This window comes from Bos indicus x Bos taurus, chromosome 5 (genome assembly GCF_003369695.1).
Source record: "Bos indicus x Bos taurus breed Angus x Brahman F1 hybrid chromosome 5, Bos_hybrid_MaternalHap_v2.0, whole genome shotgun sequence".
NCBI classification, from domain to species: Eukaryota; Metazoa; Chordata; class Mammalia; order Artiodactyla; family Bovidae; genus Bos; species Bos indicus x Bos taurus.
The window spans coordinates 17706408-17724637 of record NC_040080.1 but is presented as its reverse complement, the minus strand read 5'-3'; the positions used below and the strand labels follow the sequence as shown (position 1 = coordinate 17724637).

At 39.1% G+C, this 18230-nt stretch overlaps 1 protein-coding gene across 1 annotated transcript in view; it reads right to left on the bottom strand.

Moving 5' to 3' along the window:
* Positions 1-18230, bottom strand: part of LOC113893405 (antigen WC1.1-like) — a 37263-nt gene that overhangs the window by 7851 nt on the left and 11182 nt on the right. The window contains exons 3-7 of the mRNA XM_027543407.1: positions 11847-12155; positions 11441-11758; positions 8234-8326; positions 7838-8152; positions 5145-5459 (exon numbers count right to left, since the gene is read on the bottom strand). Of these exons, the coding sequence (XP_027399208.1) occupies positions 5145-5459; positions 7838-8152; positions 8234-8326; positions 11441-11758; positions 11847-12155 (1350 nt within the window). The remainder of the gene's footprint in view (positions 1-5144; positions 5460-7837; positions 8153-8233; positions 8327-11440; positions 11759-11846; positions 12156-18230) is intronic.

The following is an 18230-nucleotide window of genomic DNA, read 5'->3' as shown; positions in this document are numbered from 1 at the left end:
GCTCTGGTTCATGTGATTGGTTTGGTTAGTTTTCTTTGATTGTAGTTTTCATCCTGTCTGCCCTCTGATGGATAGGGATAAGAGGCTTGTGGAAGCTTCCTGATGGGAGAGACTGACTGAGGGGGAAACTGGGTCTTGTTCTGATGGGTGGGGCCATGTTCAGTAAATCTTTCATACAATTTGCTGTTGATGGGTGGGGCTGTTTCCTTCCTGTTGCTTCACCTGAGGCCAAACTATGGTGGAGGTAATGAAGATAATGGTGACCTGCTTCAAAAGGTCCCTGCACTCACTGCTGCACTCAGTGCCTCTGACCTTGAAGTAGGCCATCACTGACCCATGCCTCTGCTGAAGACTCCTGGACACTCATGGGCATGTCTGAATCAGTCTCTTGTGGGGTCACTGCTCCTTTCTCCTGGGTCCTGGTGCACACAGGTTTTGTTTGTCCCTTCTAAGAGTCTGTTTCTCCAGCCTGTGTAATTTCTGGTGGTTCTATGGTAGGGTAATGGTGACCTTCTCCAAGAGGGCTTATGCCATACCCAGGTCTGCTGCACCCAGAGCCACTGCAGCAGGGCACTGCTGACCTGCACCTCCACAGGAGACACTTAGACACAGTTCTGGCTCAGTCCCAGTAGGGAAAATGACTAGACAATTCAGGTATGATCTAAATCAAATCCCTTATGATTATAAAGTAGAAGTGACAAACAGATTCAAGGGATTAGATCTGATAGACGGAGTTCTTCAGAGAACTATGGGTGGAAGTTTGTGACATTGTACAGAAGGTAATGATCAAGACCATCCCCAAGAAAAAGGAATGCAAAAAAGCAAAATGACTGTCTGAGGAGGCCTTACAAATAGCTGTGAAAAGAAGAGAAACAAAAAGCAAAGGAGAAAAGGAAAGATATACCTATTTGAATGAAGAGTTCCAAAGAATAGCAAGGAGAGATAAGAAAGTCTTCCTCAGTGATCAGTGCAAAGAAATAGAGGAAAACAATATAATGGGAAGGACTAGAGATTTCTTCAAGAAAATTAGAGACACTAAGGGAATATTTCATGCAAAGATGAGCACAATAAAGACAGAAATGGTATGGAACTAACAGTCAGTCACTTTAGTCACTCAGTCCTGTACAACTCTTTGCAGCCCAAAATTGCAGCATGCCAGGCCTCCCTGTCCATCACCAACTCCCGGAGTCCACCCAAACCCATGTCCATTGAGTAGGGGAAGCCATCCAACCATCCCATCCTCTATCATCCCCTTATCCTCCTGCCCTCAATCTTTCAGCATCAGGGTCTTTTCAAATGAGTCAGCTCTTCATATTAGGTGGCAAAGTATTGGAGTTACAGCTTCAACATCAGTCCTACCAGTGAACACCCAGGACTGATCTCCTTTAGGATAGACTGGTTGGATCTCCTTGCAGTCCAAGGGACTCCCAAGAGTCTTCTCCAACACCACAGTTCAAAAACATCAATTCTTCAGTGCTCAGCTTTCTTTATAGTCCAACTCCCACATCCATACATGATCACTGGAAAAACCATAGCCTTGACTAGACGGACCTTTGTTGACAAAGTAATGTCTCTGCTTTTTAATATGCTGTCTAAGTTAGTCATAACTTTCCTTCCAAGGAGCAAGTGTCTTTTAATTTCATGGCTGCAGTCACCATCTGCAGTGATTTTGGAGCCCAGAAAAATAAAGTCAGCCACTGTTTTCACTGTTTCCCCATCTATTTCACATGAAGTGATGGGACCGGATGCCATGATCTTCGTTTTTTGAATGTTGAGCTTCAAGCCAACTTTTTCACTCTCCTCTTTCACTTTCATCAAGAGGCTTTTTAGTTCCTCTTCACTTTCTGCCATAAGAGCAGTGCCATATGCATATCTGAGGTTATTGATATTTCTCCTGGCAATCTTGATTCCAGCTTGTGCTTCTTCCAGCCTGGCATTTCTCATGATGCACTCTGCATATAAGTTAAATAAGCGGGATGACAATATACAGCCTTGACCTACTCCTTTCTCTATTTGGAACCAGTCTGTTGTTCCATGTCCAGTTCTAACTGTTGCTTCTTGACCTGCATGCAGATTTCTCAGGAGGCAGGTTAGGTGGTCTGGTATTCCCATCTCTTTCAGAATTTTCCACAGTTTATTGTGATCCACACAGTCAAAGTCTTTGGCATAGTCAATAAAGCAGAAATAGATGTTTTCCTGGAACTCTCTTGCTTTTTCAATGATCCAGCGGATGTTGGCAATTTGATCTCTTGTTCCCCTGCCTTTTCTAAATCCAGCTGGAACATCTGGAAGTTCACAGTTCATGTATTGCAGAAGCCTGGCTTGGAGAATTTTAAGCATTACTTTACCAGTGTGTGAGACAAGTGTAATTGTGTGGTAGTTTGAGCATTCTTTGGCATTGCCTTTCTTTGGGATTGGAAGGAAAACTGACCTTTTCCAGTACTGTGGCCACTGCTGAGTTTTCCAAATTTGCTTACATATTGAGTGCAGCACTTTAACAACATCATCTTTTAGGATTTGAAATAGCTCAACCAGAATTCCATCACCTTCACTAGCTTTGTTCATAGTGATGCTTCCTAAGGCCCACTTGACTTCACATTCTAAGATGTCTGGCTAAGGTGAGTGATCACACCATGGTGATTATCTGGGTCATGAAGATCTTTTTTGTACAGTTCTTCTGTGTATTCTTGCCACCTCTTCTTAATATCTTCTGCTTCTGTTAGGTCCCTACCATTTCTGTCCTTTATTTGAGCCCATCTTTGCATGAAATGTTCCCTTGGTATCTCTAATTTTCTTGAAGAGATCTCTAGTCTTTCCCATTCTGTTGTTTTCCTCTATTTCTTTGCATTGATCACTGAGGAAGGCTTTCTTATCTCTCCTTGCTATTATTTGGAACTCTGCAATCAAATGGGTATATCTTTTCTTTTCTTATTTGCTTTTCACTTCTGTTCTTTTCACAGCTTTTGTAAGGCCTCCCCAAACAGCCATTTTGATTTTTTGCATTTCTTTTCCATGGGGATGGTCTTGATTTCTGTCTCCTGTACAATGTCACAAACCTCCATCCATAGTTCATCAGGCACTCTGTCTTTCACATCTGGTCCCTTAAATCTATTTCTTACTTCAACTGTATAGTTATAAGGGATTTGATTTAGATCATACCTGAATGGTCTAGTGGTTTTCTCCACTTTCTTCAATTTCAGTCTGAATTTGGCAATAAGGAGTTCATGATCTGAGCCACAGTCAGCTCCTGGTCTTGTTTTTGCTGACAGTACAGAGCTTCTCCATCTTTGGCTGCAAAGAATATTATCAATCTGATTTCAGTGTCGACCATCTGCCAAGAGAAAGCACTGGACCTGACAGAAGCAGAAGATATTAAGAAGAGGTGACAAGAATACACAGAAGAACTATATGAAAAAGACATTCATGACCCAGAAAACCACAATGGTGTGATCACTCACCTAGAACCAGACATCCTGGAATCCAAAGTGGCCCTTAGGAAGCATCACTATGAAAAAAGCTAGTGGAGGTGATGAAATTCCACTTGAGCTATTTCAAATCCTGAAAGATGATGCTGTGAAAGTGCTTCACTCAATATGCCAGCAAATTTGGAAAACTCAGCAGTGGCCACAGGACTGGAAAAGATCAGTCAACATTCCAATCCCAAAGAAAGGCAATGCCAAAAAATGTTCAAACTACAATTGCACTCATCTCACACCCTAGCAAAGTAATGCACAAATTTTTTCAATCCAGGCTTGAACAGTACATGAATCGTGAACTTCCAGATGTTCAAGCTGGATTTATAAAAGGCAGAGGAACCAGAGATCAAACTTTCAACATCCATTGGATCATCAAAAAAGCACGAGAGTTCCAGAAAAACATCTGTTTCTGTTTTATTGACTATGCCAAAGCCTTTGACTGTGTGTATCACAACAAATTATGGAAAATTCTTAAAGAGATGGGAATACCATACCACCTGACCTGCCTCCTGAGAAATCTATATGCAGGTGAAGAAGCAACAGTTAGAATTGGACATGGAACAGACTGGTTCCAAATAGGGAAAGGAGTACATCAAGGCTGTATATTGTCACCCTGCTTATTTAACTTATATGCAGAATACATAATGTGAAATGCCAGGCAGGAAGAAACACAAGCTGGAATCAAGATTGCGAGGAAAATATCAATAACTTCAGATACACAGATGACATGACCCTTATGGCAGAAAGCAAAGACGAACTAAAGAGCCTCTTGAAAGTGAAAGAAGAGAGTGAAAAAGTGGCAGAAAGCAAAGACGAACTAAAGAGCCTCTTGAAAGTGAAAGAAGAGAGTGAAAAAGTTGGCTTAAAACTCAGCATTCAGAAAACTAGGATCATGGCATCTGGTCCCATCACTTCATGGCAAATAGATAGGGAAACAATGGAAACAGTGGCTGACTTTATTTTGGGAGGCTCCAAAATCACTGCAGATGGTGACTGCAGCCATGAAGCTAAAAGATGCTTGCTCCTTGGAAGAAAAGCTATGACCAACCTAGACAGCATATTAAAAAGCAGAGACATTACTTTACCAACAAAAGTCCATTCAGTCAAAGCTATGGTTTTCCCAGTATTCACATATGGATGTGAGAGTTGGAATGTAAGAAAGCTGAGTACTGAAGAATTGATGCTTTTGAACTGTGCTGTTGGAGAAGACTCTTGAGAGTCGCTTGAATAGCAAGAAGATCCAAACTGTCCATCCTAAAGGAAATGAGTTCTGAATATTCATTGGAAGGAATGATGCTGAAGCTGAAAATCAAATACTTTGGCTACCTGATGTGAAGAACTGATTCATTAGAAAAAACCCTGATGCTGGGAAAGATTGAAGGCTGGAAGAGAAGGGGATGACAGAGGATGAGATGACTGGATGGCATCTCTGACACGATGGACATGAGTTTGAGTAGGCTCCGGAAGTTGGTGATGGACAGGGAAGCCTGGCAAGCTTCAGTCCAATGAGCTGCAAGGAGTTGGACACCATTGAGTGACTTAACTCTACTGGTCTTAGCTTCATTTTGTGGACCCATGATAAATTAATTACTTAAATATGAAAAAATAAAATCTCACTATTATCATTCTATGGGTTTAAGACAGACACAGAAACATACAGTAATTCACCTGCACATGAGATGTAGGCTTCCTCCTTTGGAGAGCATGAAGTATAATTCCAATGGTCAGAAGGACACTGCCAGAGAGAAGTATCTGTGTTCCGACACTGGATTCCATCTACCCACCGGGGTCTAGAACCTTCTCTAAGAGCAACAGAAGAGTTGAGACTTCCACTGTCCCCACAGCCAAGCTGACTGCAGATGATGGACACAGTGATGTCTTCCATGGGGCTTCGGCAGACACTGCCCCAGGTCCCGTTGTAGAAAACTTCCAGCCACCCAGCACACTGCTGATCCTCGCTCACCATTCTGAGGGCCAGGAACTCTAAGATCGAAAGGGAGGAATCAGGACTGGTGAAAACTTCACTCAGTGCTCTTGGTTTTCCTCTCTCCCAGAAATAGTGGCCATTCATCCCTGAACCAGCTGAGGAGATACCCAAAGACTGAAAGTTGTCTCCCTTTTATCTGACTTTGTCCATTTGTGTATATATTTTTAAACATTTCTACCACCATGATGTAGTGAATATGAACAGAGAAGAAGAGCAACCTGGGCACCTGTAGGGAGGGGAGCTGAATTCTGCTTCCTGACAAAACCTCTAAGACAGTTTGAAAGGGATGTGATATGATATTGGGGAGGTGGCAAAATAATGAACCCTCAGATGTCTCATCCAAATCCCTGGAACCATGAATATATTACTTTACCTCACAAAAGGGATCTCACAGATGTGATTAAGGTTAAGAATCTTGGGATGGTGAGATTAATTAATTCAGAATTGGAATATTGTGGATTAACTATGTAAACCTAGTCTAATCACATTCTTGTTGGGTTGGCCAGAAAGTTCCTTTGGTTTTTAAGTAAAAATAAAAGGCATTTTTCATGTTCACCAAGAACTTTATTGAACAGCATATTCATCATTTTGTTCCACTACCTTCTGCCATTTTCAGGCAACTTCATAATTCCCTCTTCCCAAAACTTTTATCTTTCCAAGCAAAGAACTATTCCAAGTGTGTATTATAGTCTTCCAGGGAATTTAAATTTTTTCCATTAAGAGAATTTTGTAAAGATCTAAATGAATGGAAAGCTGAAACTGCAATGTCTGGTAAATACAGCTGATGAATCAGAACTAGCCAAACTGTGGCAGTTTTTCTCTGGCCTACAAATATGTATGTGATCTTGTATTATCCTGATGGAAGATTATGCATTTTTGTTGGATTAATTCTGAATGTTTTTCATTAAGTGCTGCTTTCAGTTGGTCTAATGGGGAATAGTACTTGTTAGAATTATATTTCGGTTTTCTGGAAGGTAGTCTCTTAATAGAGGACTCCTTTCCAATACCACCACATACACAACATCACCTTCTTTGGAAGAAGACTGGCCTTTGGTGTGGTTGGTGGTGGTTCATTTTACTTGTGCCACAATCTCTTCCATTCCACATTATTGTGCAGTATCCACTTTTCATCACCCATCACAATTTGTTTTAAAAGCAAAACGTTTTCATTATGTTTAAGTAGGGAATCTCATGTATAAATACTGCCATGAAGGTTTTTTTTTTTTTTCACTTATGTGAAACTCAAACATCAAAGCAATTAATATAACCAAGCTGGTACAAATGACTTTCAATGCTTGATTTGGATATTTTGAGTATGTTGTCTATCTCTTGCATGGTTTAACATTGATTGTCTTCAAGTAATATCTCAATTAGATTGCTATCAACTTCAACTGGTCTACCCTACTGTGCAGTACTGTTCAGTGAGAAATCTCCAACACAAAACTTCATAAATCACTTTTGATGAATGTGATCAGTCACCACACTTCCATACACTATACAAATTTGTTTTGCATTTCAGTTGTGTTTCTAACCTTTCTTGAAATAATAAAGCATGATATGCTGAAAATGTTGCTTTTTTCCCTTCTGTTTTCAATATTAAAATGGCTACTCAAAAATTCACCAATTTTGATTTTTTTTAAAAGATGCATGTTGATATGATAGCTGCCACAAAACAATCTAACAAAATTGTTTCAAACGAAGTGAAAGACAACTAAGTGTTACTAGACCATCTTACAGGAAAAAAAGAAGGAACCTTTTGGCCAAACCAATAGAAGCACTCTTTCTTGGCTCTAACTCCAGGGAGGTGTGACTCTGGATAATGGTTAGAGATGTGTAGTATTGCTGGTCTGATGATGGATGAAGAGGGGCTATGAGCCAAGGAATGCAAATTGTTTGAAAAGAAACTTGATATAAAAAATGGGATTCTTCACCAAAGCCTCAGAAGTGATGTGGCCCTGCTGAAATCTTAATTCCAAGAGGGAGATCCTGTTGAACATCGACCCTACAGAACTCTAAGGCAATAAATATATGTTGTTTTAAACCACTGTGTGGTAATTTATTACAGAAGCAAACAGAAACTAGTACCATGGACTTAAGATTTTCTTCCCACATGTAAGGCAAGGTGAATCCTACTTTCAACTGGAAATTCTAAGAAATGGCTCTGCCAGGAAACTCTGCTGAGAAGAAAGGACTAGAAGGTCCGCTGCTACAGGAGGACATGAAAGCACCTAGTCTTTACGTCTGCTGGAAAGACCGGATCCATGGGAGGAAGCTATCTTCTCTGGTCCTTTCAGCATCTCTCCCTCAGGGCTCAGACCCCCATCCTCCAGGGCCCCACCCCTCCCCCAGCCTGTGGACAGTGTGGAGTGCGAACCTGAGCAGATAACCCCTGCGTCCTTCTTGTGTCTGCAGTCGTGCCGCCCCCAGCCCCGGGAAGGGCACTTCCACACGTGAGACTCATTTCCTGTGCAGTTCAAGTTGTTCAGCCAGATGGGTCCTGATCCCACCCCAAAGTGAGCAGATCCCATGGCATTGAGGGCTTCTCCACAGCCCAGCTGCCTGCACACCACGCGGGCATCGTCCAGGTCCCAGCCGTCATCACAGATGGTGCCCCAGGAACCCTGGTCCAGGATCTCCACTCTCCCAGCGCAGGGACCTCCCCCATCCACCAGGCGGAGCTGTCTGCTATCTGAGGAGAGAGAAATGGGACATTGGGGCGTTGACGGCGGCGGGGGCGGGGAAAAGATCTTCTGTTCTGTGGGACTCTCACCTGAGCAGTAGGGGACACTCTCTTTTGAGGCTACAGAGCCTACTGGTTCAGACATGGAGTCGTTGCACTGGGGCAGCACCTGGGTCTGGTTTCCTGTAGAAACAGCAATGATCAGAGGGTTGGTGGATTGAAGAACAGGAAATTGAATTAAGCTAAATAATGACCTAGTGATGAAGTCAAATAAACAATGTAACAGTAAGGTTATCATAATCTTAGGGCTCACCTTCTCTAGGGAGGGTTCTGCTTCTGACAGTGCCACAATTGGTTTCAGCCAACCATTGCACTAAGAATAAGTTAAATAAGCTCTTTTGTCTCTAAATCTATCCATAAACAGGAAAGTAAAATAAAATCTTTCCCAAAGGGATTCTAACACTTTTTCATCTACAATGTCTGTTACTAAAAACAATACACATATAAAAGAAATCTCATAGAAAACCAGGAAGAAACAGACATTAGAAAGAATTTCCCAAGTTATTCGGCTACTAGAGTTATCTGATGGAGAATTTAAATGGCCTCCTGGAATTAACTGACAAACGAAATTGACAAAATAACAACAGATAAAAATTCTAGAGCTGAAAAACTTAACAGCCGCTATTAAGAAATAAAGGGTAAGAGTTTCAACACATTAGCTTGGCATAAGGTAGAAACAGTAAACAGAAGATCAGAGGACAAATAGTCTTCTATTTAAAGATGCGTGGGTCTCTAAATAAGAGATCATGTAATAAGTGTCCTGGTTGTTGTTGCTGTTGTTTAGTCACTCAGTCATGTCTGATACTTTTAAGGATCATATGGACTGTAGTCTACCAGGATCCTCTGTCCATGGGAATTCTCAGGCAAGAATATTGCAGTGGGTTTCCATTTCTTTCTCCAGGGAATCTTCAAGACCCAGGGGTGGAACTTGTGTTTCCTGACTTAGCGGGTGGGTTCTTTACCACTGAGCCACCAGGGAAGTGTGTCCTGGTTATATTGCTATATAATAAATTTTCCCATATAACTTAGCCACTTAAGCAAAAAAATATATACTTCATTTTGCTTAAGACTTCCTGGGTAAATAATTTGGGAAAGATCCCACTTGGCAGTTCTGTCTTAGAGACTTTCGTGTAGTTGCACTTAGATGTTATCTGGAGCTAGAGTTGTCTGATGACTTGACTGAAGTGTGGTTACATAAGGAAATCCCTTGAAGCATTTTAGGGATAAAGAGACATCATGTTTGCAACTTAATTCAGAAAGATTTTACATATTCATGGAGAAATGTGGTGGGGGGGGGACAGAGAATGAAAGACAGAAACAGAGATAGAGATGTCAATTGGGGGGAGAGAATAAAGCAGAATACTAACATTGGGAAATCCAACTAAAGGTCTTCCAGATTCTTATATTATTCTTACACCTTTTCTGTAAGTCTTAAATTACATTAAAATTTAAAAAAAGGAAAAGTAAAAACAAGTCAGAGATAAATCATTCCTAGGACACTTCCACTAAAATTAATACTTATAACATCAAAAACATAAAATGCCTAGGAGAAAAACCTAGCAGAAAATGAGCAAAACCTCTGAGAGAAGTTGGAGACCTAACTGAATGGAGGGATATGTGTGTGTGTGTGTGTATATATATATATATATATATCGCCAATGAATTGGAAGATTCAGCATCATCAGTCAATCACCTCAAATTTCTGTGTAGATTAACTCTAATCTCAAACAAAATACATTTATGCTTTTTTTTTTATGAAAAATGACAAGCTGAGGGATGTCTCTCCTGGTCCAGTGTCTGAGAATCAACCATGCAATGCAGAGGACTCAGGTTCAATCCTTGGTGTAAGAACTAAGATCCCACATGCCACAGAGAATCTCAGCAAGAGCCTCACAACTGGGCAGTCCATGTGTCATAACAGAAGATCCCACAAGATATAATGAAGATCCATACACTTCAACTAATGCCCAACACCATCAAATAAATACATATGTTTTTTAAATGAAAATCTGATTCCAAAATTGGAATAAAATACAAAAGAACAAGAATGACCATCACAGTTGACCAAAAAGCAACAAAAGTAGAAGAGTTAATAATATAAAGAAACTCATACATTAAAATTATCCAGACTTACTATAAAGTTACTATAATTAAGAAAATGGAGTATTGGTGCAAGGATAGAGAAATGATACAATGGAATAGAATAGAGAGTCTTTAAAAAGACTCAGACATATGCTCTTCTTATGACAAAGGTGGCACTGCAATGGGGAAAACTCTTTTCAGAAAAAGATTCTGAGTCAGTTCAATGTCATATGAAACTTGATCTTAACTTACATAGATATCAGTTGCAAAAGGGATGCACAATTCTGTGCAAGAGAAAAATAATTAAACTTCTATGAGATACTCTTGGAGAATGTTTTTATGGTCTTGGAGTAAACAAAGTTCTTTTAAAAGGATTTAAGAAGCATTAAATGTAAAGGGAGAAGTTAGTAAGCAGTAATTTCTTAAAATTAAGAGATTGGCTCATCAAAGGACACCATACCATAAAGAAAGTGAAAATGAAAGACCATAAGTTAAACACACAAGATAAATAACATGTTTGCACCCAAAGTCATTGTCATAGTAAGTTGTAGCATCATTTTTGTAATAGTCAAGAATAGGAAACAACTCAAATCTCTACTATCTATTGTGGAATGGATCAATTCATGGTCATGTGATCACTCAAAGACATACTCTACAGTAATAAAAATTAATAAAATGCTTCTATAAGCAACATTATGAATGAATCTCAAATATAATGGTGATGCAATGTTATACACAAAAGAAAACATACTGCATAATTTTATACACAGTTCAAAAAACAATAAAACACTTTATGGTAGTAAAAGTTAGGAAGGCAGTTTTAGCTGGAAAGGAGGGAGACACAGTCATGGGGAATGAACAGTGACTGTGATGCTGGGAATGTTCTCTTTGCTGATCTGGGTACATGACTGAAGTCTACACTTACTGCTTTTACATTATTTTCTATGATTATATTTAAATAATAGTGTTATTTAAAAATACATTATTTCCCCTTACCACTTCTTGCCCTGAGTTGGAAAATGAATGAACAATGAGAAGAACCATATTTCACCATGAAATATCTGACTTTTGATGCCAGTTTCCTGTCACTCTGCTCTACAGGACATTTCACTCCAGGAGCATCCTGAGTACAGGTACCCCTTCACCCTCTCTTACCTGAGCAGATCACAGAGGCCGTGTTGCCATGGGAACAGTCAGGCCCACCCAGGACAGTCACAGGACAACTCCACAGGAAGGACTCCATCCCAGAACAGTGAAATCGGACTGTTGAGATCTGATCACTTCCTTCCACAAAGTGTGGTCCTCTAGGGGTGGAGATGGCGACTCCACAGTTGAGCTGACGACAGACAACATTGGCATTGGCCATACTCCAGTGGGAGGCACAGAGTGCTCTCCATCGTCCAGAAATATTCATCTCCACCTGCCCCTCACACTGAGAGGAACTGTTTGTCATGAGTCGGACTTCTGTGTACATTGGTAGAAGAAGACAGGGTTTCAACAGTCTTATTTTCTCACCTGAACAAGGTAAGTGGAGAGGTTATAAACCTGACCTTCATCTTACCTGAACAGACAATCTGAACAGCTCCACTGTGGTGACAAATGCCCCCTGGACAGGGCACTCTGGGGCAGGACCAGAGCTCAGTCTCCTCCCCTTTACACCTGAACTCTTCAGCCCAGACCCGGCCACCTGACTTTCTGAAGGGCACGTGTCCCAGGACAGACAAAACCTTGCCACATCTCAGCTCTGCACAGATGACCTGGGCAGTGGGGAATGTAAAGTTCCCATCAGACACTGGGGTCCAGTCTTTTCCAGAATGAACTTCTACTCTCCCTGAGCAGGGTCCATCTCCTTCAGCTAGACGCATAAATCCTAAGAGAAACAAAGGGAACCAGTGAATGAAGTTCTTGATCCTGACTTGACAAATGGAAACAACACACACAGGCAATGATGTGAATGCTTTTCTTTTCCAGGAGTGGGGTATGGAGAGAGAATTTGAGAGTTGGTGTCAGAATTGCCTTTTCATGAACAAGATTCTGAAGAGAAATTCAGAAGAATTTGCAGGGTCAGTTTGGGATAACTGTATCCCAACAATGTATACTCTGAGAATTTTTAGAAATATGAATTCCTTATCTACAGGCCTGGGAACTACGGAGCCCAAGACCTATCATCAGAAATGGCTGAATACCAGGAACATGTAATTTATCATTGGTTGGAGAAGTGAATTTTACATTTAGGAGCCCAGGACTACAGAGCCCAAGGAAATTGCATAATGTGTTGGCACTCAAATGTGAATGTAGACATATGAAAAACAGAACCACCCCAGAAAGACAAGGACTATGACAGAGTAGAGATCTGTCATCTAGACAAAGTCAGAAAATTTTCCTGAGACTTGTGAGGCTATTATTTTGAATAGCTTTCTTTCCCAGAAGCTAGTCCTCAAGTGACTTAGGTAAGGAAAATCATGAAGCAGAATCTAAGAAAGCATGCCAACCTGTAGGGAGGTTGCCTGAGAGAAGAAATATAGACATTATAAATAATCAACATTTATGGTTTTTATATTTTTCTGATAATTGTTAATGGCAAAAATTCCAAGAATTTCTTGGTAATTTCAGTGAGAAAGAACATGAGTTAAGAAAGCTCGGAGAGTCATAGAAGAGGGGGTGTGGTCCTAACCATCTCTCTTGAAACCCCAGGATTTGTCAATGACCTTGGGAGAGAGTGAGTTCTGATTGGAAGTTTCAGGACTGTGAGTTTGCCAAACAGTTCCTATTACAGGTATTTCTTCGAACACAGGAATCACAGAAAATGCTTAGGAGTGATATTTAACTAATTTTAATCCTATTATTGTGCTTTTTCTGTATCCATATTTGACATCAAGATGATAGAAAAGGAGATTCCCCTGCTCTCATTCTCCCACAGAAACAGGGTGCCCCCAGCAACATGCCTGCCAACTTCAGACAGAACTGTGGACCCAGAATCAGCTCCATAATGTTGCTCCAGCCCTGCACCACAATGGTCCTGGGCAGTCCTGTCTGCCCAGACATCCAGAAGGAGGCACAACCTGTTGGAAACTCTGGTAATAGGAGGGCCAACTGCAGACCTGAGTACGGATTATGAAGCAGCCCTTTGACTTATCCAGACCCATTCTACCACAGTAGGGAGGCAATCCTGACCATGCAGGAACCCAGAGAAAACCACATCCATCCATGCCTTTGCTACATACCCACTGACCATAGACCCCAAAGCAGCTCCAGGAGCAGCAACATAACCTAACTCAGCTTTGCTAGTCCATGATTCCAGAGGCAGTGCTATCAGTTCAAGGACAAGGCAGTAAATATTTACTTGTGGAAACCAGTCTGTAAAGTCTGGAGGAAGTGTCTGCTCCTTCAAATGCACAGTCACCAGTGCAAGCCTATCCAGATGATGAAAAATCTAGCAAACATGACACCACCAGAGGAAACTAATAAAGCCCTCAAACTGATCTTAAAGAAATAGAGATCTATGAACTGCTTGATAAAAAATTCAAATTCATTGTTTTGAAGCTCAGTGACCTACAAAAGAATGCAGAGAGACAAGTAAATACAATCAGGAAAGCTATACATGAACAAAATGAGAAGCTTCATAAAGAACTAGAAAACATAAATAAAAGAACCAAAAAATTCTGTAGCTCAAGGATTCAATAATTGAATTACAAATCCAAAGGAAAGCATCAAGGAAACTCTATAATGGAAATCAAAGAATAAGTAAGCTTGAAGACATTCCATTTGAAATTATCAAGTTAGAAAGTCAAAAAGAAAAAAACAGTGAACAGAATACATAGCACATATGGGATACCACAAGCAATATATATATTTGAGAATCCCAGTCGGAAAAAAGAAATAAAGGAGCAGAAAGCTTATTCAAAGAAATAATAACTGAGAAATTCCCAAATCTAGGGAGGGAAATGGACATCTTGATTCATGAAGCCTGAATTCCCAAATAGGTGGAAACCAAAGAGGTCCACACCAAGACATGTTATGATTAAATTACCAAACTTTAAGATAAAGGGAAATTTTTGAAAACAGGAAAAAAAAGTGACTTGTCACCAAGAAAAACCCTTTAAAACTAGAAATCTTGAAGTCCAGGAGAGCAGCATGATACATCAAAAGTACCACAAGAAAAAAACCTTGCCAACTCAATCATCAAAGCTTTACATGGATAAACTGTCCTTTAAAAATGGGGGTATTAAATATATATATATATACATACATACATACACAAAAGGGCTTCCCAGGTTTCTCAGAGGTAAAGAATCAGCCTGCCAATGCAGGAGATGCAGGTTCAAACCCAACCACCACCACCACCAAAACAATAATGTATGTATATTATATAATATATGTGTATATGCTATATAACATATACATGTTATATATACATTTGTGTGTGTGTTAGTTGTTCAGTCATGTCCAACTCTTTGTGACTCCAAGGACTGTAGCCCACCAGGTTCTTCTGTCCATGGAATTCTCTAGGCAAGAATACTAGAGTGGGTAGACAATCCTTTCTCCAGGGGATCCTCCCAACCCAGGGATCAAACCTGGGTATCCTGCACTGTAGGAAGATTTTTTACCATTTGAGCCACCAGGCTCAAATGACATATATATATATATATATATATATATATATAAATGACAAGCAAAATCTGAGGGATTTCATCATCACTACATTACCAAAGTGCTAAAAGGATTCTTCAAGTTTCAGTGAATAAACAAAACAATGATACAAAAGTATCTTCACATATGAAACTGTAAATCTTACTGGTAAATCTAAAGAGAAATATAGAATATTGTAATATTGTAATAGTGCCACATAACTTGCTTTTAACATTAGTATATAAATATAAATCAAAAGACCATCATAAGAGTAACTATAATTACAGAAAGCTGCTGTTGGAAACACAATATAGAAAGAAGTAAAATCTGATATCAATCACTTAAAATGTAGGGGAGAAATAAAATGCAGTTTTTGCATGCTATTGAAATTAAGTTGTTTTCATAACAGTACTTAAGTTTGCTATAGACTGTTACAGCTAGAAAATGTTTTATACAAGTTCCATGGTAACTACAATAAAAAGTATAGTACATACACACACACACACACACACACACACAAAGTATAGTACATACAAACACAAAAAGAAAAATTAATCAAAGCATACCACTATAAGAAATCATCAAGCCACAAATACAACACAGAAGAAAGAAGGAGCAAGAAACTATAAAACAGACAGAAAACAATTAATCAAATGTCAAGTAAGTCCTTATCTTTCAATATGATTCTAAATGTGAATGTACTACACTTTCAAATGAAAAGATATAGATTATCTGAATGGATTAAAAACAAGATCCAACTACATAGTGTGTATAAGAGACTCACTTTAGATTTCATGACTCAGGTAGGCTGAAAGTGAACAGGTGGAGAAAGAGATGCCATGCAAATCATAACCTAAAGAGATCAAAGTCAGGCAAAAGAGACTTTAAGTAAAAAACTCTCACAAGAGACAGTTCAACTGGAAGATATAACAACTACACAATATATACACCCAACATTATAGCATTTCAATATACAGGACAGCATGGACAGCTCTCAAGGGAGAAGTAGAAGCAATACTTTAACAGTAGAAAACTTCCATATCGCACTCTCTATAATTAACGGATCATTCAAACAGAAAATCAATATGCATTCTTCTCAAGCACACATGGAATATTTTCCAGGGTAAATGACATGTTAGGCTACAAACAAGGCTTAACAAATTCAAGAAAATTTGAATAATTCCAAGTATCTTTTCTGACCACAGTGGAATGAAACTAAAAGTCAATAATGGTAAGGAAACAAAAAGTCATGAATAGATTGAAAGTAAACAATATACATATTTTAGACTGTATTTCAGAATTGTACTTTCTATGTCTATAATGAATGCCATTGGACTTTTGAGAAGGGTTACATAAAACCTGTAGATCACTTTGAGTAGTGTAGACATTTTAACAATATAGATTCTTCCAACCCATGAACACAGGATGCTTTTTCATTTATCTATATCTTCATCAATTTTTTTCATATATATTTTATAATCTTGAAAGAAGGTGGCATGCTGCAAAAAGAGAGGGAGAAGAGAATAAGAAAGAAGCAGAAATCAAGTAAGGCCTAATTTGCAGAATTCTGAGTTTCAAAAGCCTCAATCTGTACAAAATACACAAGTATTTAGGGAAAATAGTTGTTAAATTAGTAACTAGAATATTTCATTGCACTCTGCTCCTCCTATATGCCACCTAACTGTTCGATCCTTTCTCATTTCTCCCACGTCAGACAAGAAAACACAATTTTAAAACATATGGATGGATGGCAAATAAAATGGAAAAAGGAAAGCAACTGCTGTAGAAGTAGAGTGTAATTTGGGTATGTGGCAAGCAAAAGTGGGATAACAAGAAGTTTTGAAGTTAAAGTGGAGAGACCAAAATAAAAATTTATCACTTTGCCATCCAAGGAACATATTTTTTAGAGAATGCAATGTAACTCAATAAAAAACATTGTTTAATTCATCAAGTCAAATTCCCTGCTATTTGACTGTATTTATATTAGTGTCTGTATTCTGATTATTTATTGCTAGAATTCTTTCTGTTAAAGGACATCCTAGCAGTGCCCAACATCCAATCAAAAAGGTACAAGGCTTTCCAAAAAAGAAAAGTGTAACTCATAGCAAAATTTTAAAAGAGCAATCACTAAAAACAGATTCCAGAATAACCATTATTTAATTGACTGCTAATAAAAACATTAATGTAAATATGCTTAGCAAAAAAACTAAAAGAGAGAAAAAACTAGAAGATAGCCAAATGGAACTTCTAAAACTGAAAAATCAATATATGGAATGAAAAATTGTCTGGATTAGCATAAAAAGAGGTTAGATGTGGCAGAACAAAAAAGTGGGTGGGGAAATTAAACACCTATCAATAGAGACTATCCAAACTGAAGCAGAGAGGAAAAAGAGGCAGAAAACGTAGACTTTTGGATCGCAGCCATTCTGACTGAACCATGGATGGGAAGTGGCACTTGGGACAAGAGTAAACCATGTAAAAATATGTATATTTGGAGACTCAGAATAAGGGATGAGTAGAAAACTAGTTGTAAATAATGGATGGAATTTTTTCCAAATTTAATGAAAGATATAAACCAAGCCAAAAAGCTAAACAAACTCTAAAAGATAAAAATAAGGAAAAGTACCTCAGACACCTGATAATATAATTATGGAAAACCAATGATAAACCAAAAAAAAAAAAAAAAGCCATGAAACATTGACATGTTATGTAAAGGAGGACAACAATAAGTATTACTGGCTATTTATTAGAGGCAATGCTAGCCATGCTGCTAAGTCGTTTCAGTCGTGTCCAACTCTCTGCGACCCCATAGATGGCAGCCCACCAGGCTCCCCCATCCCTGGGATTCTCCAGGCAAGAGCACTGGAGTGGGTTGCCATTTTCTTCACCAATGCATGAAAGTGAAAAGTGAAAGTGAAGTCGCTCAGTCGTGTCTGACTCTTCACGACCCCATGGACTACAGCCCACCAGGCTCCTCCGTCCATGGGATTTTCCAGGCAAGAGTACTGGAGTGGGGTGCCATTGCTTTCTCCAATGCTAGCCATAGGCCAATGTAAAAATATCTTCAGTGTGGTGAAAATTTCTAGACTAGAACACAGTCACTGGTGAAAATATTTTTAAAAATTATTAAAAGTTAAAATATTTCATATAAAAACGATGATAGAATTTGAGACCACCAAACCATCACTACACACACAAAAAAATGTTCCAGTAAGGTATTCAAGCTACAGGAAAGTGAGAACATGTGAAAATTTGGGTCTACCCAAAGCTATAAAGACTGCTCTAAATGATAATTCTGTGAGTAAATACAAAAACT